The sequence below is a fragment of the Lepidochelys kempii genome, chromosome 4 (assembly GCF_965140265.1).
Source record: "Lepidochelys kempii isolate rLepKem1 chromosome 4, rLepKem1.hap2, whole genome shotgun sequence".
Taxonomy (NCBI): Eukaryota; Metazoa; Chordata; order Testudines; family Cheloniidae; genus Lepidochelys; species Lepidochelys kempii.
In genome coordinates, this window is record NC_133259.1 from 40,081,221 (window position 1) to 40,108,805 (window position 27,585).

General features: G+C 44.1%; 1 protein-coding gene across 5 annotated transcripts in view; it reads left to right on the plus strand.

Moving 5' to 3' along the window:
- ADAD1 (adenosine deaminase domain containing 1) overlaps positions 1-27,585 on the plus strand; it is a 36,997-nt gene that overhangs the window by 6,128 nt on the left and 3,284 nt on the right. For 3 of the 5 annotated variants that reach the window (XM_073341058.1, XM_073341056.1, XM_073341057.1), the window contains 7 exons: positions 183-251; positions 820-948; positions 5,099-5,222; positions 5,958-6,128; positions 7,959-8,188; positions 10,073-10,310; positions 21,723-21,855. In XM_073341058.1, the coding sequence (XP_073197159.1) occupies positions 183-251; positions 820-948; positions 5,099-5,222; positions 5,958-6,128; positions 7,959-8,188; positions 10,073-10,310; positions 21,723-21,855 (1,094 nt within the window). The remainder of the gene's footprint in view (positions 1-182; positions 252-819; positions 949-5,098; positions 5,223-5,957; positions 6,129-7,958; positions 8,189-10,072; positions 10,311-21,722; positions 21,856-27,585) is intronic. The other 2 variants (XM_073341059.1, XM_073341060.1) reach the window with 2 other exon arrangements.

The following is a 27,585-nucleotide window of genomic DNA, read 5'->3' on the forward strand; positions in this document are numbered from 1 at the left end:
ATTGTTTGAGGGTCTTCCTATTTCTATTTATGTAACTTGAAAAAATTGTTTCCAATAACCTTTTATTTTGGGACTTTAACTAAAATGCAACTACTCTACTGCTAGAAACACTAAATGACAATGAATGTTTTAAAGTCTTAAATGTTTCCCACAGTTAAAACTTTCTTATTTTAAATTTACAGGTCCTCCCCAGATTCCTGCAGAACCCATAGTTTCAGCTGAATCGACATACATGTCAAAGATGCCTTATGGTAGGAAATCTATTTTCCCTCATAGAAAATTAAATTGGAAAGCTAACTGATGTCTTTACAGAGTTGTATTTGGTATTCATTCCTGCCAACTTAATGATAGCTATGAAAATATTACTACGTGGTTCATGCAGGGATGTCTCTGCTTTAGTAACACTAATCTCCCAGTGACGTCTGAGGTAAGAGTGGTGTACCTGTCATATAGATGGATAAATACACAGATGAACTTGCTTAAAGTCAAACAGTGAGTCAGTGGCAGAGTTGGAATTAACGTTTCTGTCCTCAAGATATAAAAGGCTGTGTTTAATAGATTGCATTTAGGGAGCATACCAGCATAACTTGCTTGAGTTTTCTTATTCTCAATTCTTCATATGCACTTTTAATTTTTAAATTAAAAAATGCCTATTGGCATTATTTAGTATGGATTAGTGAATGTACTGAATGACTTTATCATATGTTCAGTTTTGTAGCTTATCTGAATGGTTGACATTGCTTATTTCTATATTTTCCTACAAAGTTGTATTTTGCTGGTTTCTACAGTATTTTTTTCTTTTTAAATTATTTTGTTCAGTAGAGAGAAGGCATCTTGTGTATGAAAAATTTTCACGAGTTGTCAGGGAAACCTTTAACAGTCTGGCTGCCAAATATCCTGAGTACCAGAGTTGTAGAAATTCACTGGCTGCTTTTATAATTGAAAAAGGCAAGTCTATTTTGAATGTTCAGTGTACTTGTATGAAAAAACTCGTATTTGTAGGGTGCATATACCAAAAGGGGTATTGAGCATAATATAGCAATGTAGATTAACCTGTATAGTAGCCTAATAAATCGCATAACCAGCAAACCATACTCCTTTTGACGTACCATAAAATCATCTATAAAAAACAGAACATAATTGTACTTCCCTTTTAAGGATATTATAAATATAGATTTGTACGCATTGAAGTGGAAAGCATTCCATTATGTTAGCCCTCACCAGAAAAGATGAAAGATGCAAGCTTTCTCAAGATTGTTGGGGTTGAAACTGCTGCATAATCTCACTTGTTCAGGCTTACTTTTCATTTTGAATTTTCAGATGGCAATCGCAAGAAATTATTTGTTTTGTTATATGCGTTTCACTGGGAGTTCTCAATAAATTAAATTTAAAGGGTTGCTTCTCAGGATAACACATTTCACAGTTGAAAGCTTTACATTCATTCATTATAGCACCTTGGGGTCCCTGTTTTGGGCTGGGAATCTATTGTGCTAGGTCAGAGGTGGGAAAACTACCGCCCGGGAGGCTAGCCCCCGGCCCCTCCCCCGCTGCCCCCCCTGTCCAGCAGCTACACCACTGCGCAGACAGCTCAGCTTGCGCCCACCCACCTCCCAGGATTTCCAATAAGCCTGTCCTGCTTCTCTGAGCGGCCTGGTAAGGGGGCGAGGGGTGGGGTTGGATAAGGGGCAGGAGGTTTCGGGGGGCAGTCAGGGGAAAGGGGCGGAGGTTCAGGGCGGGGGGCAGTCAGGGGACAGGGAGAAGGGAGGGTTGGATAGGGGGTGGGGTCCCGCAGGGTCCTGGGAGGGGGCAGTCAGGGGACAAGGAGCAGGGGGGGTTGATAGGGGATGGGGTCCCAGAGGGGGGGCAGTCGGGATAAGAAGTGGGGGGTTGGATGGTTCCGGGAGGTCTGTCAGGGGATGGGGGGGGTTGGATAGGGGCAGGGGACAAGGAGCAGGGGGGGTTGAATGGGTCAGTGGCTCTGAGGGGGGCAGTCGGGGTGGGAAGTGGGACGGGGCAGGGGCCAAGCTGTTTGCAGGCACAGCCTTCCCTACCCAGCCCTCCATACCATTTCGCAACCCCTATGTCGCCCTCGGGCCAAAAAGTTTGCCCACCTCTGTGCTAGGCGCTATACAAGCACAGAACAGATATAAGCCTTCTGGGGCAGGGACTAATTGAAGTAAATTCTGATATGAAGTAATTGGAGCACGCTCACTGGACCAAAGTTAGACAGTACAGAAAATGCAGATAGATATATATGTTCTTTGAAATCATAGGCCATGTTGTGCAGTAGATGCAGTGCACATCTTTTGAAAGATACAGTGACTTTCAGGGATATCACCAAATAAAGTACCATCTGTGATGGGATCCCCATTTGTGGGACTTCTGTGCCCCCTTAACTCTCCAGCCTGTGCTGTCTGTCGCAAAGCTTTGCTAGGACAAGCAGCAAACCCCACCAGGTGCTGTTATCAGTCAGCACAACCACATATGGAGCCCCACACCCATCTAGATTTCATGAATGCTCCCAGAGCCACTCATGAATCACAGAGAGAGGAACCAGCAAAATTCCCCGCAGCTTCCAGCATTGTACCTCAGGAATATACCATCTTGCACTGCTCAAGACCCTTTCTTGAGCAATGCAAGTTTATTAATTGGTTCACCACTTCAATGAAAAGTGGATATACACCGGCCTTTGTAAACCTGAGCAGATTTACCAAACACTTCAGGCAAACTCATTGGTAAAGATAAACATTAAAACAAGTTTATTGATGACAAAAGAGAGCTTTTAAGTGATTATAAGTGATAGGCAAAAAGTCAGTGGTTACCAAAAGAAAATATAAGCCTTCAGTCTAAACCTTAACCTTTATCATGCTAGACAATATTTAGGTCAAGCAGTGTTCTGACCCAACTGGATCTTCAAGTCCTTAATATACAGGTTTGTCTCTTAAACCTGGGCCAATCTCCTTTGTTGGAATCTTCAGCCTTCTGAGCGTTCTTGTTGCTTGCTGTGTAGGTAGTGGGAGGAGAAAAGGCAAGTGCATGGGGCCACTGTGTTCTGTTTTATACCCTTAGTCTATGTGCTTGGAGAACATAAGTCCAGGCATGTCTGGTGGGCATTGCTGAGTCACCAGGCAAGGCTGAGCAATTCCCCTGGTGTGGCCTTGTACAAGTGAGTCATTGCATTGTAGTTCCCTTGCTGGACAATGGCTGTTGATGGTGGTTTGATACTGCCCAGGTGTTGGCTATCCCCCTGGTTATTGTCTTTGGGGAGCTAGTATCTGGGTGCGTCCCATACCCACAGCATATTTTAGTGACAGTCATACAACACAATTCTCATAACTTCATAAGCATTAATGATATACGTAGTTAGAGGGAACAGTGGGTTTCAGCAGATCATAACCTTTCCCATTATATCTCACATATCTTTATATGAAATATCACAATTATATTCAAATGATGAATCTGGGGGGTTGCAGGATGCTCCCCCGAGGTATAGTTGTTAGCTAGCCAAGAGGTCCTGAAGATGTAGAACACTGTACAAAAGAATAGACTGACTTCTGTGTATTTAGAAATGAGAAGTTACTTTTGACAACAATCAGTATGTGAGGTGCCATATTTGTATTGCTTTCCAATGGTCTTTTTTCCATCTTTGGGGGTTGCCTTATTCTGCTCTACTGATGGAATCTGCAATTCATGGAAGAGGATACTATAATTCTCATGTGCCTTATCTTTCTGCTACAATGTTGGACCCTAGGGCATATTTCTAAACTCTGGTGTTACCATATGTTAACAACAAGGTCAGGGAGTTAGGCGTGGGAGGTTTTGCTGGGATTCTATCTGTAATGGGGGAGAGCAATGTTGACATCATCTAGGATAGAGAGAGGCAGTTGCAATGATCTTAAAAAGGGGATTAACAGGATGTAGACAAGTTTTCAGAGATGGAGAGAAAAAGAAAAGAATCTTTTTGGCAAGGCAAGGAGAGGAGGACAAAGTAGTAACGCAAAAAAGATTGAGTAGTGGGGTGAAATAAAGGGAGATCCAGATATACTGCAAAGATGCCAACTTGGGGAATGGGGAGGATGGTGGAGTCCTGCCAGTATGGAGAAGGGAAGGGAAACCATGAGCTTTGTTCTTATCATATTGATCTTAAACTGATGGGACATCCTGAAGGAGACATCACCCAGATGGTTGTGGATGTGGTAATAAGGAAACCAAAGTAGTGAAATAGGCTTGAGTTGTCACTGCAAAATTAACAAACTGTGGATGAAGCTCTGAGGGGCAGCAACAGAGGAAAAGGGAGATGATGCACACTGAAAGCGTAGCAAAGGAGATTGAAGGAGAAGAGAGGTATTTGAGCATTTAACGAAAACCCTTGGAGGTGAGTTTCACCGAGATAACGGTAAGATCCAACTGTGCTGAATAGAGTTCAAATTAATCTCTGTACACAGAGTACAATACCATCCTTTTGTCTTCCCCTGCCTCGTACTTAAGTTAGTGCCTAAGTCATCTGCACCATTGATGCTCACTGAGCCATAGATCTTTTTTTCTGTGCCTTGAGGTAGGCAAAGTTGGTGCAAGCTGTAACTGCACTTGATGCATTTATCTTGCTGTCACTTAGCAGTCTGAGTTGAAAGAGTTAAGGGAGTCATCAGTCTCTCACAAGATTTTTAAAAGTCCCCCACAACTATTTCTTCTGATGTCTCTGTGGAAACGGAGTAAAAACTACTTCTCTCCCTTCCAGAAGAGCAGAGTTCTGAATTCTTCTCCGTTATCCCCTTCAGTTTACAATTTGTCAAAGACTTACAGGGTCAGTGATATACCAGGACTTTAAAAGTATAGTGGTCCACAGGTGTGTAATGAAATGTTTTTAAAATATGCTCTAAATTCTTATGGTAAAGAGGTATTTATTTTCATTTACCAATCAAATTTCCACCGATAATTAAATGGTGGCTTCATAAGATTAAATCACTCTTCTCTTCTCCCCTTTTACACTATAATCAAAAATGGAATCCTTTTAATTCCTCCTTTAAAAGCAGTTGCTTTAAAAAGATGGGATCCTTCAATCAAATGAAACTACTTGTTAACTACTTTTTCTTTTTAGCTGGACAGCATGAAGTTGTTGCTCTAGGCACAGGAGAATTCAATTACAGTCAGTGCATTCATCATGGTGGGAGAGTGTTGCATGACACTCATGCTGTTGTTACTGCAAGACGCTCTCTGCTTAGGTAAGAAGATGAGTACGTAAACTAAGAACTGCAGACAACCATTTTGATTAATCTAAATATTGATGTCAATGCATTTTGTGAATAGTAGTTTTCTATAGTTAGGGCTACTGTTTGGGAGGTTTATTAACTTAATTTTTTTAGCAATTTTTGAGTTTTATGGTGCTGTTCAAAAATTGGGTGCTTTTGGAGGGTTTTTTTTTCTGTATGTAGTATATTACACAGCTTTTCTCATTACAGTAATATTTACTCTTAATAATGTTTGATGTTCCCTAGTGCACTTCAACATAGTAGTGTTGCAAACAGTACTAAGTAAAAACTCATTAAGGAACCTTTAGTGTACACTAACAGGGTCTACATGGGCCAGTCAATGTGTGGCATTAGTGTTCTTTAAAAATCACACCCCTATAGTCTGCATTACTGCTCTGTGTAGACAAGTCCTCGGATATAAGTAACTGTTCTGGGTGTTTTTCCAGTGTTTGGGTAGTCACCAATTTCTTTTTTGTATTGAATGGTGTTTTATTGGTGTCTGTGGATTAAAAACAAGTCAGAAGCCTTATATAGAGAATTTCAGGTTTCTTTACTAGATTATTTATTCAGATCTTACAGATGTGCTGAATAAAATAGTTGTGTCTAAATGCTCAGCAGCTTAAAATGAATTTAGTTTTTTATACAAATATGCTAAGTCTTTTAGTCTGCATATTTCAACATTTCTTGATCTATAACACTTTGTTGTAGGTATTTTTACAGGCAGCTTTTGTTGTTCTACAGTAAAAATCCTATTATGATGGACAAATCCATATTTTGTATGGAACCAGCATCAAGCCTGCTCAGTATAAAACAAAAAATAAATATTTTTCTCTACATGAATCAGTTGCCAAAAGGATCTGCTCAGATAAAGTCACAGTTGTAAGTATGAGTCTTCAAATCTAACAGATGCTTATTCAGAGATGTAAAAGATACTTAAATCTTCTATTGAGAATAAATTAATCTTCATCATAGTGAGGAGCATACATAGCAGGACTATAAATCAGATGGTATGGAGAAGTTGAGGTTTTGGGTTTATTTGATAGAACTGTGTTCAAAAATATCTTGATTCTGTAACTAATGGACTGACAAATGTGTATTTTGGAGCTTTTCCTTTTATATGTACACACTAAAATTGTGTAGTATGACTAGAAAAGAACTGTTTTCATTGTATGACTTATTACTCGACCGTGGTACTTAAGACTGTTGTTGCTGGAATGTTAATGTTGACTGCTCATACTTTCAGAAATTCTTGGAGTTTAAAATAGTCCTTTCAAGCTAAAGTTAGAATAGACTTCTAACTTCCACTTCTAAAGTGGAGCCCCCACAAGGAAACTACTTGAAGAGGAGGATACTCACTTTGTCGATTTCTTCGAGATGTGTGCCCTTGTGGCTGCTCCACTACCAAGCTCTGCTCCCCTCTGCTTTGGTGTTTCCTCTGTCAGACTTTGTGGTAGAGAAGGAACTGAGCATGCACAGGCGAAATGGGCGCTACCAAAAAAAAAAAACAACTGATTAAAGATGCAGGGTGCATGCGCACCTGGAGTGGAGCACCCCAAGTGAGATACACCTCAAAGAACTCAAGTTACTACACAAGGTGAGTAACCTCTCCTTCCTTTGAAACAATAGTTTGAGCTTCTCATTGAAGTCTGCCATTTGGTGGTCTCTGACAATATTTTTGAGGTGTCTTGATCTTGAGGCACGAGATTTCTTAGATACTAGCAGATGGCTTTTGTCTCAAATCCCGTCAGCATGGAGAGCTCTTTGAATAGCATATTTAAGTATAGAAAGTTTTGTTTGTTGCAATAGTAAATAGCCCAACAAAACCATGTGAGATGGCTTCATGTTGGACACTTGTGTAAGTATTCCTATGTTGGCAAAACGTGTCGCTTTATTAGCAGGTTTTAGTATGCTTTTCTGAGAAGAAATTAAGATAAATGGTAGATGAGCAGTGCTGCCCGCAATTAGTGCCCCTGTATGCCTGCCACACTATGGGTTGGGTGGCTGGGGCAGTATGCAGGACCTTTAGCCCAAAGTCACAGGCCTCTGCTGCCTGAGGAGCTCTCTAAGCTAAGAGCATTACTAAGGTCTTTTCTGTTTGGAATAGCCACTAAGAAGGAACATAGCATACTAAGCCAATTTTACATCTGTTTTCTTCAAATATGTTGGAGCGTGAAGGTTTTTTAACTGTTGTCTCAAATGAGTGGCAAGTTTGCATCTGCTTTCATGTGGCAAACATAGCCTCCAGATAACTTGCAGTCAGATGCATAATGTAGCAATAGTAGCCTACTTGCAGTAGAATTTCAGTTTTGCATGACCAGTGATGGTTAGGATTTTGAGACTCATTAGGCTGAATTACTGCTTCCTCTGGTCAATTTGAATAGTCAGTAATATAGTTATTTATAAGAAAGTAGCTTAAGTCATCATATTAAACCTTTTATGTCTTGGACACTCCATTTGGAGGGTTTTGGGGTTTTTTTTTGTTGTGGAGGAACGAGTTCTATGACTTTGCATTGCATCTAGAAAACATTGACATAGCAATCTAGTAATGAAGTAATTTGGCAGTATAAGCAGATTTTGGCATTTTAAACCTTGAAAGGTAATGAACAATGCTTGTCAATTTTGTTTCTTAGCCGTCTTTTTATATATATTTTTTTTAAAAGAAAATATTTTTGTTGGACTTCATTGCCTTTTCTGTAATCTTTATTTTAGACGTCTCAATCCAAATTCTGTATCTGCATTTGAAGCTAATGAAGAGCTTAGTCTCCATCTTGCTGTGGAAGGCAAGATTTACCTAACTGTTTATTGTCCCACGGAAGCTGCTAGCCGAGTAAACAGCATGTCAGCTAGTGACAAATTAACCAGATGGGAAGTGCTGGGTGTCCAGGGAGCATTGCTAAGTCACTTCATTCAGCCAGTTTACATCAGCAGTATACTTGTTGGTAAGCCTTCCTTTACTGATGTAAAACAATCATTGCTTATGCCCTAACTTTCAGCTGTGGTATTTCATTCTGGTTACATTAATAAAAATTCTAACCAAGTGGAATATAATGCTTTATTTTAAAATTTGTTTTGAGTTTTCTATACTTCGTTTTCAAAAAGAAACTAAATATAAATGTATTTATACTTAAAATTGAGGTTTAACTTTTTTGAGATTATAATATGTTCTCCACTCTGTCAGATTACCCTCTCTGTCATCATACATCAATTCTAAATTTCCTGGGTTTTGTTGGTTTGTCACAGATGCAGTTATTCTGTCTTTAGAAATAAGATGATGTTACAAAGAATGTGATGACCATTTAAATTCAGACCATTTAAATAACTTGCATATATGAAAACTCCCAACTATACAGTCCCATAATTAGACAGTACAAAGTAGAGGTGATCAAAAAACTTGAACATTTTCTATTGAATTTGCAGGGGTAGTATGAAAAATGTCATCAAACTCAACATTTATACTAAAACTAGTTGAAGAAAAACCTTTGTAAATCATCTTACTTCCTACTTTTAAAGATTAAAGGTACCTCTAAATTAACTAGTTGGCAATAATTTTATGCTGGGAAATAGTAACTGCCAAGACAATAGCAAGATTTTTTTTGTCATCGTATGACGATCAATGAGTGGCTGCCTTGAATTCCTACAGTAGTATTTGGCTATGCAACTCAAATAGGTGAAATGGAATTGCTGGAAGTAACATGATATTGTCAAGTATTTTCTCTCCTGTCAGCATTTGTACTGTTAAATTAGTTTGCACGTAGATCAATTCCCCAGATTTTAGCAGTTGTGGTGACTTTTCCCGTGATAATATGCAGAATGCAGTTTTGGAAGCAGTCTGAGGAGACAGTCTTTTTTTTTTTTTTTTTTTTTTGCTTTCTCCTAGTACCTAGCTGTATGCCTGTTCCTGTCATTCATACAGAGTGTGGACACTGTCACTCATTCTGCTTTTTTAAATTACTTTTACGTTCTGATTTTTTTTAATGTTTAGATTAATGCATACCAGATTCTTTCTTCAACCTTCCCGTACACAAGAACTCTCCAGACAATATGTACCCCTTGGTGCCAGTTTAGTCCTTGATGGAAGTATGTACTTCAGAGCCCAGAAAAGTCAAAGGCTAGGACTGTACTACAGAGCTGACAACTGCACCACTGTGGTGCTGCTAGTGCAGATGCTCTAAGCCAAAGGGAGAGAGGTCTCCAGTCAACTTAAATTACTCCAGCGCCTGTGAGCAGTGGTAGCTATGTTGGCCGGAGAAGCTCTCCTGCTGACATAGCTGTGTCCACACTAGCACTTAGGTCAGTATAACTTACGTTGTTTGTGGGCGGGGTGTAATTCTCACCCCTGAGCAACATATGATATACTGACATAAGTTACAGTGTAGACAGCCTAAATTCAAATCTGATAAGCTAAATGCTTCTGTTAAATTCCTGGAATAAGTTAAAATATAGAGTAACTCCAGTGAGGACAGTGCAAAGGCTGACTTTCTACATCAAAAATAAAGCACCATCGTAGCTTGCATGTTTAATTAGCGTCTTGAGCAAAGACACCAAAGATAAATTGAGCCTCTAGAGAGAAGGTGGTACTTGTTGCGGATGAAGTTTAGCAAACGCTTGTGTTGCCAATGATGATGCTGTTCTGCAGACTTATTAAAGCTGTTTTGTAAAGCTGAACCTAACAGTTATGAGTAATAATTCAACCTGGAACAATTGAAGCTTCTGGATTCTGAGCTCCCTTGAAAATCTGGTCACAATTTACCTGGATTCTGATATTTCTGCTTTCAGTGGTGTGCCTATGTATGGTGTTTTTTTGTTGTTGTTTTTGTTTTTAGGGGATGGAAACTGCAGTGATACAAGAGGACTAGAAATAGCTATAAAACAACGTGTTGATGATGCACTCACATCAAAGCTTCCCATGTTTTACCTGGTCAACAGACCTCATATTAGTTTGGTGACCGCTACGCATCCAGTTCAGCTAGACTTGGAGCACAGATCTCTTAGTGTGAATTGGTCACAAGGGGACACTTCATTGGAAGTTGTGGATGGTTTAAATGGGAAAATCACTGAAAGGTTAGAATCTTTATACTATGTTCAAAATTAGTGGTGAGCCTGATTACTCTGTGTATGCTTGTGCCTGTCTAAGTAATTTTATTATAACTCTCAAACAGTTCTGGTTTGAGGCCACAGTATTATAGAGTAATTGACAAGTTCTCAACTGTGACAGTGAAGATAAGCCTGTAAACTCAAGTTAGAACACTCAAATTCCTAACTCAGGTGAGTGACTACCCTGCAAAATGTTCAAGCAATAGTGATTTGATTAGCAGCAGAAATTGCTTGGATTAGCAACTGATCAGCTCCAGGGAGAGGAGCATTTGAGCTTCAGACAACACACATGCCACACATGGTCAGGGGTACAACTCTATTTTTACCTTGACCTAACACTAGTGAAGACAAACCCTTTTTGATGATGATGATATGCTTTCTAGTCTGATAGTAAGTCAGGAGGATGTTAGGCAGCAGCTACTAAATGAGCAGGTTCGGATAACTTGCATCTGGGAGTTTTAAGAGCTGGCCTGGAGCTTGCTGGATTGTTAATGCTGACTTTTTTTTTTTGGGATATATTGCAATTTAGGGGAAATTCCAGAAGACTGGAGAAAGCTAATGTTGTACCAGTATTTAAAAAGAGTAAATGGGACAATCGGGATAATTATAGATTTGTCACCCTAACATTGATCCTGAGCAAAATAACAGAGCAGTTGATACAGGACTCTAATTACAGTAACGCCTCGCTTTAATGTTGTAGTTACGTTCCTAAAAAATGCTACTTTAAGTGAAACGATGTTAAACAAATCCAATTTCCCTATAAGAATTAATGTAAATGGGGGCGTTAGGTTCCAGGGAAATTTTTTTTGCCAGAGAAGAGACTACATTTTATATAGAGAGAGACTGTGGCAAATTGCCGGCACTACTATGATGGGTCTTGCGCTTTCTCTTCTTGGGAGGGGGTTCAGGGCACCGTTTCTTGCCCCTGAACTGGGGTATTAGCTGCCTCACTAGTGTCCTAGTGGAGGGGAATGGAGAGGGACGGACCCGGGCCCACCCTCTACTCCGAGTCCCAGCCCAGGGGCCCTAGGGATAGTGGTAAATCACTTGAACTAGCAGTTCCTTCCTCTAGGCTGCTTCCCTCTCCTGCCCTTCGGCTTGTGGGGCTTCCTGCCCTCTCTCTGCACAAACCAGGTGTCCCTTTATCTAGGGTCTTGGTCTTCTTAGCCCACCGCAGCACTTCTCCAAACTCTCCTCTGCTTCCCTCCAAACTGCTCTCTGCTTCAACACCAATCCACTCTGCTTCAACTCCTCCCACTTGTCTGATTGATTGAAGCAGGGGGGTTTTATCAGGTGCTCTAATTGGCTTCAGGTGCTTTAATTAATCTATAGCAAACTTTTTTCCCCCTACAGGGAATAAGGCTCTCTTCTAACACTCTCCTGCTGCCCTCTGGCCTTGCTGTATCACAAGACACACACATATACAGTATAAGTTTTAAACAAACAGTTTAATACTGTACACAGCAGTGATGATTGTGAAGCTTGGTTGAGGTGGTAAAGTCAGACAGTGGAAGAGGGTGGGATATTTCCCAGGTAATGCCTTACTGCTAAATGATGAACTAGTACTCGGCTGAGCCCTCAAAGGTTAACATGTTGTTAATGTAGCCTCACACTCTACAAGGCAGCATGAATGGAGGAAAGGGAGACAGCATGGCAGAAAGAGACAGACACTGTGTGAGAGAGAGACGCGCATTATCCCTTTAAGTATGCTGACTCCACTCTAAGTACATTGCCTTTTTAAGTAGATAAGCAAGTAGAGCTTGGAGCTTGCTGGTAGCAGCTGCTTCCATCCTGAGCCCTGTCATGTCCCCCTGCTTCTCTGTGGAGATAAGGTACAGGAATGGGGCCGGGGGAAGGGGACACCCTGACATTAGCACCCCTCTTCTCCCCCCCTCCCCTTCACAGCAAGCAGGAGGCTCCTGGGAACAGCTCCAAGGCAGAGGGCAGGGTTAACACACATCACTGGGGGGAGGGACAGTTGAACTGCAGGCAATTCATAGCCTGCTGGGCGGCTGCTGCACAGGGAACTTAAGGGAGCTGATGGGGGGCTGCCTGTCCACCCTGGTTCCAAGCCCCCACCAGCTAGCGCCAATGGGCTTCTCTTTCTGCAAGCAGGGGACAAAGCAGGTGGCTGCCAAACAACTTATAAGGGAGCATTGCACAACTTTAAACAAGCATGTTCTCCAATTGATCATCAATGTAACAATGTTAACCGGGATGACTTTAAATGGGAGTTACAGATATTACCCTCTAATTCTTGGTCATCATGGTTTTATGAAAAATAGCTCCGGTTAAACTAACTTGCTCTTTTCTTTGGTGGAATTACTAGTTGGATCAATAAAGGCAATAGTGTTGAGGTAATACATGTAGACTTCTGTCAGGCACTTGACTTGGTATCTGCATGACTCTTTATTTAAGAAACTAGAGTGAAACAAAATCAATATGGCACAAACTAAATGGATTAAACATTGGCTAGTCTCAAAACATAATTGTGAATGGGGAATCATCAAGCAGGTTTCTAGTGAGGTCCCACAGGGATCGGTTCTTGGTCCTATGTTTTTAACAGTTTTTCATTTGTGACCTAGACGAAAACATAAAATCATAACTGATCAAAGTTTGCAAATGACCCCAAAATTGGGGGAGTGGTAAATAATGAAGAGAACAAGTCACTGATAAAGAGCCATTTGGATCTCTTTGTAAACTGGGCACAAGCAAAAAATATTCATCTTATTACTGCTAAATGGGAATGCAGACTATACTTACAGGATGAGGCACTCAGTCCTACCCCATGTTCTTTTCAGAGTCACTGCTTCTAGGATAATCTGTTGAGCATGATCTCCTATGATGCTATTGCCAGAAGGGCTAATGTGATCCTTGAATGCATAAACAAGGCTATATAAAGGAGGAGTAGGGAGTCTGTATTACTGGGCTGCAGAAGTGTCTCCCACAGTTCCGGACATCTGGCCTGCTCTCCTCTCTCTGCATCTCAGAGAAGTGGATCAGTGTTTTTGGCCCAGCACAGTCTGGCCATGTACCCTCTGCTTCCACTTGCTGACAGATTCTCTGCATTGGCAGTAACATACAATGGCAGTTTCTTTTGCTTCTCCCTTCTTCCTTCTATTTTAACTTATTTGCTCAGTTTCTCGGGCAGTGGGCAGCCCCATTCTCCCGTCTCTGCATTCTTCCTTCTCCATGGGTATATTAACCCCTTGGGGGTTAATGGTCCCTGAGCCTCTGCTGCAGTGCAGTGTCTCTGCTGAAGGTGAGCTGTTTGGCTCTGAAATCTAAGTAGGCTCCCCTAGGTAATCCTCAGAGTAAATTTCTCCACTCAAAACTGCTGCAGTACCCCTTCATTCCTCCTTTGAGGAAGTGATTAGGGATGAAAGGAACAAGGCTGATTAGGGCAAGCATGTTAACAAGAGCGACTTCTGTAACTTTCAAAAATCAAAGGGCTCTATTGCTGAGACACCAATGGGTGGATGCCACTGTAGCATCCCTTGTTTGGGATGTGGTTATTCCCTTAGAAGGAGAGTGCTACACTAAGAAACTTAGGGATAGTGCAATGGAGGCCACTCTCAAAAGGGGCTTTGACGTTTCTTTCACCACCCTTTGAGCATCCTTGGAGATTTTGCAGGAGTATCTCTTTCCTGGCTGGAAGATCTCAAAGCCTTTAAGGACTGGGATCACCTGACTTTGGCTTCACTTTAAAGAGAGTCTCCCTGACAACAGTGTTTGTAGCTGATGCCTCAAAGAATGCAATGAGGTTCTCAGCCCAAGCCATGGCTTCCATTTCATTAGCCGGGGCCACCTCCGGCTCTGACTCTGGAAGCTGGATACTCTAAGCAGGGCCAAGAAGTTTACAGGCTCCCTCTCTTTTTGGAGAAGCTGGATAAGGTGATGGCTGACAATTCAGCAAAATCGAAACAGTCTCTCCCTTTCCCACTCAGGAAAGAATATATACCAGCCTTCAGACAGTTAGCGTCTTGTCCTCAAAGGTACCAGTGTAGGGACAATAATTCCCCAATGGAAAACAGTGAAATCGACATCTGAGATAAATTCCAGAGGGACTTTACCATTCCCACCCTCACAATCCACTTTGACAAAGATTGCATATGCCTCCTTCCAGTGCAGAAGCTACAAAGTAGGATATCCTGTTTCCCAGAGGAATGGCTTTAATCAACCACAGATAAGTGGGTCAGGGAAATAGTGATCTGGGGATACTTCCTCAAGCTGTAGTCTCCACCCCATCTCATCCAGTCACCCAGGTTCAACAGCCCTGTAAAACAGTCTGGTCCGTAAAGAAATATGTCATTGTCTGCATTTGGGAGTGAAAGTGTGTTCACTCAAAAGAGAGCTTCTCTGGGTTCTACTCCATCTTCATTGCACAGAAGTGTATGGAGGGTATCTGAGCCTTTTTTGACTTCAAAAGGCTCAACAAGTAGATGAAGAAAACAAAGGGTTCACATGGAAACCCTGGCCTTTACAGTGTCATCCCTGTCTTGAGGTGGGAACACGGGACTTCTTGACTTCAGTAGATCTAATGGATGCATATATCCATGTCCCCATAAGACTGTGCCATCACAGGCTTCTGAGGTTTGCCTACAACAGGAAACATCAGTACTGAATACTCCCTTTTGGACTGTCCACAGCAAAGATGGTGGTGGTAAGAGCCATACTCAGATTGCAGGACTCGCATGTTCCCCTTCCTGAATGACATCCTGATCAGAGCTCCATCACAATCAACTGTGGAAATGGTCACATCTTGGACACTGAATTTTCTTCAGGCACAGGTCTTCATCAATGCCAAGGAAAGTCCTCTGGTTCCATCCAGGAATTTATTTTCTTGCTCCAGAACTTCAGGAGGCCTACCATTCCAATATGCCTCCAACTATTAGCACTTCTGGTGTTGTGCATAGGGAACGTTCCTTGGGAACAGTGACACCCCAGAAGCCTTCAAGCTTTCATACTCAGATTGTAGGACCATGCTTTGGAACACATGCAAGATCAAGTACAGGTTCCAACCAAAGTTCCCTGTAAGCTGCGTGGCTGTGCAGCACCCTACTTAGCACCACGCAGGCCCTCAGGGATCCCTTCCGGGGACCTGCAACTGCTGGGGTAGGAACACCTTTACCTCAGCCCCAACTATGCCATGGCTGTGACATCCCTACCCCGGCCTGAACCCAGCCAGGGCGGCGCGGCTTGGACGCAGTGCCGGCCCAGCCCTCAATCCAGCCCCAGTGCCCCGGCCTGAACCCAGCCAGGGCGGCGCGGCTTGGACGCAGTGCCGGCCCAGCCCTCAATCCAGCCCCAGTGCCCCGTCCTGAACCCAGTCCGAGGGCGGGGCGCTCTCTCTCCCAGGTGCTGCCGCAGGGATAGCGAGCTGAAGGGTGTGTCTCTCTCTCTCTCTCTCTCTCCACCTTAGCCCTGACGCATCATCCTGCACCCCAAACCCCTCATTCTTGGCCCCACCCCAGAGGCTGCACCCCCAGACAGAGCCCTTCCCCTCATCCCCAGCCCCACCCCAGAGCCCGCACTCCCAGCTGGAGTCCTCACACCCCTGCACCGCAACCCTCTGCCCACCCCTGAGCCCCCTCCCATACTCCGAACTTCAGCCCCACCCACGCCGCATGAATTTTGTTATGTACACTGATATGAAGGTGATGTGTGTCACTTCACCTCCATATTGGTGCACATAACAAAATTATTCCGCACATAGGTGGGAACACTGGTTCCGACAGAGGTGTTCAACTCCTTACAGTTGTGATCAGCCTATGATAATGTCTGTAAAGCCGTTCCCATCTGCTTTCCAGACCTTTGCAACCAATGTAAGCATGGAGGGCTGGAGAGCTCACTTGGAGACCCAAACATCCAGGGCCTCTTGAGCAGGGAGGAAAAGCCTCACAGCATAAAGCCTTACAGCCTTGTAGGTCTGAGAGTGGTCAAGCTAGCTCTGCAAAGATTCTAGCCCACCTTAGGGAGCAACCACATGCTAGTTCAATCAGACAATATGACTATGAACACACACACACAAACCAAGAGTGGACTAGGAGTCTGATACTACATATGGAAGCAATGAAAATAATGAAGTAGGCAGAACAGTTCCTCCTTTCCACGTAAAAGGGGACCTGAACCAAAAGGAAGACAGAGACAGCAACTCCAAGTGTTGCCTTATTCAGGAGGTTTTCAGTCTCATTGTTCAGCGTCTCTTCATCTAATCCCTTCACAAATCACACAAATGCAAAGAGACAAAATTACTTCATAAAGGAGGCAGACCACAGAAGCATGGGAGTAGATGCCGTATTGCCACAAGGCCTATTTTACAAGTTTCCACTCTTCGTTACTGAGGAAGGTGGTCCAGAAAATAAAATGAGAACGGACGATGGTAATACTGGTAGCTCATGGACCGAGGAGACCTTGGTTCTCAAACCTGATAAAACTGCAACTGGAGCCTCCGGTAGTTTGTACTTTTGTGACCAATCATGAACAGGTACGCCTCTGCTGCTTCTCGGATTGGCTCAAAACAAGCTGTTTGCTAGCCAGAGGCACTTTGGGCAGGCATGAGATGATTTCTCTCCAAATAAAGAACTCCCTGGCCTGGGGGAAAGATCCATTCAACGTCTGTGCAGGCATTCCTTTCTCTCACCCAGTCCCATCAGTAACTGTGACATCAGATGCATCACTCTTGGGATGGGGAGCTCACTTCAGTGCCCTCATGGCAGATAGACACCACCTCAAGAAGCCAGTTTCCACAACAATCTGTTGGAACTCAGGGCAGTCAGGAATGCCTACTCTCATTTCCTGCCCTTCATCAGGGTAAATAAATCAGGGTCCTGATGGATAACATTCCCTGCATGTTCTGTGTCCACAAGCAGGGACGAGCAAAATGAAGTGTGGTGAAGTTGTGGAACTGGTGTGTAGCTCATCAGATCCAAATTTCCGTGGTCCTACCTCCCATGTGTTTGGATTATTCTCAGCAGATGCTTCTGCCAGGACTATTAATGGGAGCTAGACTCTCAAATTCTCCATAGTACATTCTCCATAGTACATACATAGTACAAAGATGGAGTCTGCCAGAAGTGGATCTCTTCACCATCTCCAGGAACAAGAACCATCCTTTATTCTGCTCAAGATGGGGTCTGGGGCACCACTCTTTCTTCTGTCTTGGAAAAAGAGTTTGCTATATGGGTTCCTTCCACCACCACGAAGGGTGATGAACAAGATCATGAAGGGCAAAGCCAGAGCTATTCTTATAATACTGACCTGGCTGAAACAGGCTTGGGAACTTTACCTGCTTCAGGTTTGCACCAAACGGTCGTTCAAGCTTATGACCATCCCTTCTCTCCTCTCCCAGGATGGGGGTTGTGCGCTTTGCTCCAACCTCGAGGTTCTCTGCCTCAGGATATGGTTCATTGATGGTTCACCGTGTTAGAATCCTCCTGTTCTGTGGAAGTGCAACAGGTGCTACTCAACACTATAAGGGAGTTAACCCGTATTTCTCTGCCATTTCTGTAAGTGAGTTTCTTCCATTGGTGGTGTCGCCTACAACTTGTGCCTGAATCTGTGCTAGTCTGTCTTCCTGAATTACCTGTAGTTATAAAATAATTAGGCTGTTAGCTCAGCTGAGGTCCATTTGGCTGCGGTATCAGTTTTTCATCCCCCAGTACAAAGGTTCTTCATATTTGCTCAGCCGGCGTTGTCCTAGGTTTATTAAGGGTTTGGGGAAATCTCTGCCCCCAGATCAAAGACTTCCATGAGACTTCCATTTGAACCAGTGGCAACCTTCTTCTTTCTCCATTTATCTATGATGGGATAGGCAAACTACAGCCTGTGGGCCAGATCTGGCCTGTAAGGGCTTTGGATCTGGCCTACGTGATCGCCACCCCTGTGGCACCGCGGGGCTAAGGCAGGCTTCCTGCCTGCACTGCTCCCGGAAGTGGCCAGCACCACATCCTCGCAGCCCCTGGCGGGTGCGGGGGGGGATGTAGAGGGCTCCATGCGCTGCCCTCGCCTGCAGGCACTGCCTCCTGCAGCTCCCATTGGCTGGGAACGGAAAGCTGTGGCCAATGGGAGCTTTGGGGTAGGTACCCACAGGCGAGGGCAGTGCACGGAGCCCTCTGCCCCCCCCACCCCCCCAACCTTTCCCAGGGGCTGCAGAGATGTGATGCTGGCCGCTTCCAGGAGTGGCATAGGGCCAGGGCAGGCTGGGAGCCTGCCTTAGCCCTGGTGCCACCCCAGAGCCGCTCAAGGTAAGCAGTGCTGGGCCAGAGCCCACATCCCGAACCCCTCCTGCACCCAACTCCCTGCCCTGAACCCCCTGCCACACCCTGCACCCTTCCTGCACACCAGCCCCTTGCCCTGAGCCCCCTCCCGCACTCTGCACCCCTCCTGCGTCACATTCCTGAGCATCGAGCAGGTCATTCCTGCCCAGCAAACAAGCAGGACATAGAGGTCATAACATTGGGCTACACTTTCCATTTTATATACCTACTTTCCTTCCATTTCCTTTCTTGTCCCTCTTCAGGACCCCTTCTCACAAGCTTTTATTGAGACAAGAAGTGGACTCTTTCCTTCAGTTATGATCAATACAGCTGGTACCACCTCTTCACAAGGGCAAAGATTTTTACTCAAAATATTTATTTGTGCTAAAGAAAAATGGAGGGTGGAGATTGATGTTGGGACTAAGACCTCTAAATAAGTTTAAGTCTTAAAGCAGGGGTTCTCAAACTGGGGGTCATGACCCCTTAGGGGGTTGCAAGGTTGCAAAAAGAAAGAAAGAAAAGTATTTTTAATTTATAAGGGTGGGGGTGATCGCACTCATAGGTTTGCTGTGTGAAAGGGGTCACCAATACAAAAGTTTGAGAGCCACTGTCTTAGAGGTTCAGGATAGTGACTCTGGCAGCTATAGCTCCTTCACTGGAGGAGGGTAATTGGTTTTCAGCCCTTGACCTATTTCTATATAACGACACACCTGCCAGAGAGAGAATACCTACACTTCACTGTATACCAGGCTTGTTTCCAATACAGTATTTCCCTACGGCCTTTCTTCAGCCCCAAGGGTGTTCTCAAAGTTTCTGGCAATAGTGGTGGTTTACCTGTGATGAGAAGTGACCCTAGTTTTCCCATGCCTCAAAGAGTGGCTACTAAAGGCTATTGCTACAAAGCACTGTTCTCTTCAACTCAGACAGCCTTTGCTCTTGTCTAGGAATTGGGGCTCCAGCTGAATACAAAAAAAATCACTTTTACGCCTGTACAGAAAATAGCTCATAGGGGTATACTTGGATTCATTGACATCCAGGACCTACCTTCCCTCAGACATATTCATAACTTTATTGGGTCTGGTCAGGACAATTCAGGAAGCCCTTGGCCCACTATAAGGAGTTGTCTGCATGGGGCTGGCCTTATGGGTGGGCGATGTACACATCTACTGTGGTCTCCATGGTCAGGGGGTGGGTGCTGTGAGAGTGCTGCAAGCTGGCGAGCCTGGGCTGCCAGAGTTGGGGGTGAGTGCAGGCAAGCCCAGGGCTGGAGCCAGGCAGGGAGTGGAGCATAGATCCAAGGGGTACACGATATCCGCTCACACTGTGAAGGTTGATCTCTGGGTGTATTATCACTTGTTATGATGCAGCCATTGTTCCTCTCTTTCTTCCCCTCCCACCAAAGGGTGATAGTACATTCTACCAGATCATAAGCAACATCTATAGCATTACTCGGGAATGTGCCAGTATCTGATATTATGTAGGGCTACTACATGAGCTTCTGTACATACATTTTCTAAACATTACACCTTGATCCATGCTGCCCGATGTGGCACTTGGTAATGCAGTACTGTCCTCAGTTCTACATTCAATTTTTAAGTTCCCTACTCCCTGTGGGGCTACTGTTTGGGTGAAACCTGAAGTGGAGCACTCATAGGGACGCTACTCAAGAAGAAGAAGAGGTTATTCATCTTTTGTGATAATTGTTGTTCTTCGTGATGTGTCTCTCTGTGGGGGCTCCGCTACCAGCCCTCCTTCCCCTCTGCATCAGACTGTTCTCTGTGGGATGTTCAGTTGGAGAAGGAACTGAAGACAGTTCACCTGCGCACCCCTATGTAGTCTCTGAATGCAGCAGAAGGAGGATTAGAAAAGAGCGCAGGCTGAACAGACACTGCTAATGGAAAATCTCCAATCAAAAGCTTGAGAGGCACATGAGAAGCTGGGAATAAGTGATGGGAATAAGCTGGATCACTTGATTACCTGTTCTGTTCATTCCCTCTGGGGCACCTGGCACTGGCCACTGTCGGAAGACAGGGTACTGGCCTAGATGGACCTTTGGTCTGACCCGGTAGGCCCTTCTTATGTGCACCTGACGTGGAACATCCATAGAGACACACATTTTGAAGAACTGCAGTTACTGCACAAGGTGAGGAACTGCTGCTTCTGGCATCAATAATTAAAGAAGGATGTTGATAAACTGGAGAGGGTTCAGAGAAGAGCCATGAGAATGGTTAAAGGATTAGAAAACATCTTTACAGCAATAGACTCCAGGAGCTCAGTGTGTTTAGTTCTAAGAAAAAAAGTTAAGGGGTGCTTTGATTAAAGTATCAGTTGCGTGCAAACCTGCTTGGGAACAAAAATTTGATGATGGACTCTTCAGTATAAAAGATAAAAGGTATAACAAGATCCAGTGGCTGGAAGTTGAAGCTATGCTAATTGAAACTGGAAACAGGACACAATTTATAACAATAAGGGTAGTTAATCATTGGGACAACTTACCAAGGGTTGTGGTCGATTCTCCATCACTGAAATGTTTACGTTGTGTGGATGTTGTTCTAAAAGATATACTCTAGTCTAGTCTAGTTCAAACATGAATTAATTCACGGAAGTCCTATAGCCTATGTTATACTGGAGTTAAGACTAGATTAGATGATCATAGTGGTCCCTTCTTGCTTTAGAATCTATTAGTCTACGCTAACCGCATCCTTCCTACAATTGGGCGCAGTTTAAGAAGCAAGATTGTCAGTGAAGCACCAAAATATGAAATTAGGTAGTCCTCCTTTATTGAAATTAAGACGCTCTTTTCTCCCCTTTATCTCCCGTCAGCAATACAACCTTGAAGAGATTGAGTATACGCAATAGTTTGACTAAAACCAGTAGTATCTCTGATCTGGTAGATTACAGGATTGAAAAGATTTGGCCAACCTTCCAGTAGCTGTAATTATGGAGGTTTATACTTTTTGATGCCATTGTTTATTTCTGCTCTAAGTGGAGAACATATCACCTACATAATTTGAAACAGATAATCTTTATTTCAAATGTGGTAGCTGGAGCAAATAGAAACTGAATTGAATAACAGATTTCTTAATTTGACTCATTGCTTTTTTCCCCTCCTCAATTCTAGTTCGCCATTCAAAAGTGGCACTTCAATGGCAAGCCGTCTTTGCAAGGCTGCAATGTTAAATCGTTTCAAACTGGTCTCTAAGGAAGCGAAAAGAAGTGATTTGCTTGAAGCTAGTACATATCATGAAGCAAAGGTAAGACTAGTTAAAGAAAAAACAGTAAATGACATTTTAGTGGTCACTTTCAAGGTGCAGATAGGTGACAAGGAAAGATTTCTAGTATGCTGGAGATGTTATGTGAATGGTTTAGCATTTCTTACAGCAGTAATGACCTTTGTCTCAAAGGCTTGCAAATTGGTTATTTGCAAGTGAAGTTGTGACGGGGCCACTCACCTCTCGTAAGTGTCTCCTATCAGTTGTGTGCAAACCTGCACGCTCACTCTCTGCTCCTGGTGCCCTGTGCCAGCTGTTAACCTTGTCAGATGGGTCTTCAGTGGCCCAGCCCTCCGGTCAAGTCACACACAGTCAACATGCATGAAGGAATCCCTTCTGGGGTAATAAAGGTCCAACAGGGCCAGTCACTGTGCCCTTGTCGTTACCTGCAGTCCTGTCTCTGGGCTCAGATCTCACCCCTTCTGGGCTAGCTTTATCTGTCCCTGCCTTGTTATCGAGATATTTTGTCTTTAGCCTTTCTGTGGTTTCCCAGCTCTCAACCAACGCAAGTCACTTCTTGACTTGAGTCCCCTTTCGGGGTAGCAAAGGTTCAACGAATGGTTGCCCCCCCTCATGGTCTTCAGCCCCATCCATAGGCCTGTTTATAATTTCCAGCCCCTTTCTTGGGTTTTCTAATCCAGAGTCTTATCTCCTACCTGGACACTGCTCCAGTGGCTGGTGGGGGGAACTGGACCTGCTAATTACTCTGGATCCCTACCCAGGAACCCTATAGACAGCAGCCATGTACTGCTTCCTTTACTTGGTTGCTGCTGCTGTTCCTTGGCTGCTTCCCACTCAGTCCCATCACATTCACCCATTACCTTAGGATACAGTCCTTGGGTTCTATTTGTCTTGTTCCCTGTATGCGCAGGGTCTCCCCCAGGCCTCCTTGCCCGGAGAATCTTTCTGTCTTATCTCTTCTGGTCCCAGCCAGGAACTGATCTGCTCAGGCCCTGCAGCACCTTTTAACTAAGCCTGCTATTTTCTGATTTGGCTGCTTCCCTGCAGCCTTTCTAGACAGGGCTGCAGGATCCACCTTTATTGACTAACCTAATTGCCTGTCTAACCTAATTACCTTCTATGAGGAGATAACTGGCTCTGTGGATGAGGGGAAAGCAGTGGATGTGTTATTCCTTGACTTTAGCAAAGCTTTTGATATGGTCTCCCACAGTATTCTTGCCAGCAAGTTAAAGAAGTATGGATTGGATGTATGGACTATAAGGTGGGTAGAAAGCTGCCTAGATTATCGGGCTCAACGGGTAGTGATCAATGGCTCCATGTCTAGCTGGCAGCCAATATCAAGCGGAGTGCCCCAAGGATTGGTCCTGGGGCCAGTTTTGTTCAATATCTTCATTAATGATCTGGAGGATGGCATGGATTGCACCCTTAGCAAGTTTACAGATGACCCTAAACTGGGAGGAGTGGTAGATACACTGGAGGGTAGGGATAGGATACAGAGTGCCCTAGACAAATTAGCGGATTGGGCCAAAAGAAATCTGATGAGGGTTCAAAAAGGACAAGTGCAGAGTCCTGCACTTAGGACGGAAGAATCCGATGCTACAAACTAGGGACCGAGCAGCTAGGCAGCAGTTCTGCAGAAAAAGACCTAGGGGTTACAGTGAACAAGAAGCTGGATGAGAGTCAACAGTGTGCCCTTGTTGCCAGGAAGGCTAACAGCATTTTGGGCTGTATAAGTAGGAGCACTGCCAGCAGATCGAGGGACATGATCATTGGATTTAAACCTGGAGAATGGTCAGTTTAGATGAGCTATTACCAGCAGGAGAGTGAGTTTGTGTGTGTATGGGGGTGGGGGGGATGTGAGAAAACCTTGATCTATGCAGGAAATAGCCCAACTTGATTATGTAAAGAGTTGTCAATTTGGATGGGCTAGCACCAGCAGGAGAGTGAATTTGTGTGGGGGGGTGGAGGGTGAGAAAACCTGGATTTGTGCTGGAAATGGCCCACCTGTTGATCACTTTAGATAAGCTATTACCAGCAGGACAGTGGGGTGGGAGGAGGTATTGTTTCATGATTTCTGTGTGTATATAAAGTCTGCTGCAGTTTCCACGGTAAACATCTGATGAAGTGAGCTGTAGCTCACGAAAGCTCATGCTCAAATAAATTGGTTAGTCTCTAAGGTGCCACAAGTACTCCTTTTCTTTTTGCGAATACAGACTAACACGGCTGTTCCTCTGAAACCTGTCATTATGCAAGGCACTGCATTTAGCCGTATGGAGTGGAAATCTATCAACTGCATGAAGAAACTTGTACAGATACAGACAGACATCATCTTCCTTTCCAAATGCAAACAGATGGACATCGTACCAAAAGGACTGAAGGTCAAAAATCCATTACAATCTACATACCACACAGACTATGCTGACAGCTTGTGCCTCACGCTCTCAAAGAAACTGCGGAATCACCTGATCAAGATCCTCTACAGCAAACAGGGAAAGATTAAGAATGAACTCTCAAAAATGGATACTCTCATAAAGAACCAACCTTCCACACAAACTTCCTCGTGGCTGGATTTTACTAAAACTAGACAAGCCATTTACAACGCACACTTTGCTTCTCTACAAAAGAAAAAAGACACTAAACTTTCTAAACTACTACATGCTACAAGGGGCCACAGCAATGGTTCCCTCACCCCACCTAGCAATATTGTTAACCTATCCAACTATACTCTCAGCCCAGCAGAAGCAGCTGTTCTATCTCGGGGCCTCTCCTTCTGCCCCTCCACCCCCACGAACATGATACAGTTCTGTGGTGACCTAAAATCCTATTTTCGACGTCTCCGTCTCAAGGAATATTTCCAAAATACCTCTGAACAACATACTAATCCACAGAGGTCTCCCTGCCAACACTACAGAAAGAGGGATTCTAGATGGACTCCTCCTGAAGGTCGAAACAGCAGACTGGACTTCTACATAGAGTGCTTCCGCCGACGTGCACGGGCTGAAATTGTGGAAAAGCAGCATCACTTGCCCCATAACCTCAGCCATGCGGAACGCAATGCCATCCACAGCCTCAGAAACAACTCTGACATCATAATCAAAAAGGCTGACAAAGGAGGTGCTGTTGTCATCATGAATAGGTCGGAATATGAACAAGAGGCTGCTCGGCAGCTCTCCAACACGAGTTTCTACAAGCCATTACCCTATGATCCCACTGAGAGTTACCAAAAGCAACTACAGCATTTGCTCAAGAAACTTCCTGAAAAAGCACAAGATCAAATCTGCACAGACACACCCCTGGAACCCCGACCTGGGATATTCTATCTACTACCCAAGATCCATAAACCTGGAAATCCTGGGCGCCCCATCATCTCAGGCATTGGCACCCTGACAGCAGGATTGTCTGGCTATGTAGACTCCCTCCTCAGGCCCTACGCTACCAGCACTCCCAGCTACCTTCGAGACACCACTGACTTCCTGAGGAAACTTCAATCCATCGGTGATCTTCCTGATAACACCATCCTGGCTACTATGGATGTAGAAGCCCTCTACACCAACATTCCACACAAAGATGGACTACAAGCCGTCAAGAACACTATCCCCGATAATGTCACGGCTAACCTGGTGGCTGAACTTTGTGACTTTGTCCTTACCCATAACTATTTCACATTTGGGGACAATGTATACCTTCAGATCAGCGGCACTGCTATGGGTACCCGCATGGCCCCACAGTATGCCAACATTTTTATGGCTGATTTAGAACAACGCTTCCTCAGCTCTCGTCCCCTAAAGCCCCTACTCTACTTGCGCTATATTGATGACATCTTCATCATCTGGACCCATGGAAAAGAAGCCCTTGAGGAATTCCACCATGATTTCAACAATTTCCATCCCACCACCAACCTCAGCCTGGTCCAGTCCACACAAGAGATCCACTTCCTGGACACTACAGTGCTAATAAACAATGGCCACATAAACACCACCCTATACCATAAACCTACTGACCGCTATTCCTACCTGCATGCCTCCAGCTTTCACCCTGACCACACCACACGATCCATCGTCTACAGCCAAGCTCTGCGATACAACCGCATTTGCTCCAACCCCTCAGACAGAGACAAACACCTACAAGATCTCTGTCAAGCTTTCTTACAACTACAATACCCACCTGCAGAAGTAAAGAAACAGATTGATAGAGCCAGAAGAGTTCCCAGAAGTTACCTACTACAGGACAGGCCTAACAAAGAAAATAACAGAACGCCACTAGCCGTCACCTTCAGCCCCCAACTAAAACCCCTCCAACGCATTATTAAGGATCTACAACCTATCCTAAAGGATGACCCAACACTCTCACAAGTCTTGGGAGACAGGCCAGTCCTTGCCTACAGACAGCCCCGCAACCTGAAGCAAATACTCACCAACAACCACATACCACACAACAGAACCACTAACCCAGGAACTTATCCTTGCAACAAAGCCCGTTGCCAATTGTGCCCACATATCTATTCAGGGGACACCATCACAGGGCCTAATAACATCAGCCACACTATCAGAGGCTCGTTCACCTGCACATCCACCAATGTGATCTATGCCATCATGTGCCAGCAATGCCCCTCTGCCATGTACATTGGTCAAACTGGACAGTCTCTACGTAAAAGAATAAATGGACACAAATCAGATGTCAAGAATTATAACATTCATAAACCAGTCGGAGAACACTTCAATCTCTCTGGTCACGCAATCACAGACATGAAGGTCGCTATCTTAAAACAAAAAAACTTCAAATCCAGACTCCAGCGAGAAACTGCTGAATTGGAATTCATTTGCAAATTGGATACTATTAATTTAGGCTTAAATAGAGACTGGGAGTGGCTAAGTCATTATGCAAGGTAGCCTGTTTCCTCTTGTTTTTTCCTACCCCCCCCCCCCCCCAGATGTTCTGGTTTAACTTGGATTTAAACCTGGAGAATGGTCAGTTTAGATGAGCTATTACCAGCAGGAGAGTGAGTTTGTGTGTGTATGGGGGTGGGGGGGATGTGAGAAAACCTTGATCTATGCAGGAAATAGCCCGACTTGATTATGTAAAGAGTTGTCAATTTGGATGGGCTAGCACCAGCAGGAGAGTGAATTTGTGTGGGGGGGTGGAGGGTGAGAAAACCTGGATTTGTGCTGGAAATGGCCCACCTGTTGATCACTTTAGATAAGCTATTACCAGCAGGACAGTGGGGTGGGAGGAGGTATTGTTTCATGATTTCTGTGTGTATATAAAGTCTGCTGCAGTTTCCACGGTAAACATCTGATGAAGTGAGCTGTAGCTCACGAAAGCTCATGCTCAAATAAATTGGTTAGTCTCTAAGGTGCCACAAGTACTCCTTTTCTTTTTGCGAATACAGACTAACACGGCTGTTCCTCTGAAACCTGTAGCTTGATATTGATATTGGAAAGTTCTGCAGGTTTTTGTTTCTCTCTTAGCACTAGAGAGATGCTTACTTTGCGTAAGTATAGGCACTGTTCTCCCAGGGAATACACTGGTGGGAAAGGGATATCAACAGAAGTGGGGGAGAAGGTGATAATTCAACATCAGAATTTGGGACTGAGCATGATCTTATGTTTTTGGGCTGAGAACACTGAGGGAGCACTAATTGAAGAAAGAATGCTGTTCTTACTAGCTGTATTATCTTGGAACTGTGATGCTATGGTAACTCTCTTCTTCTCTTCTCCCTTCCCCCTCCCCCATGCAATAAACAGACTGCTC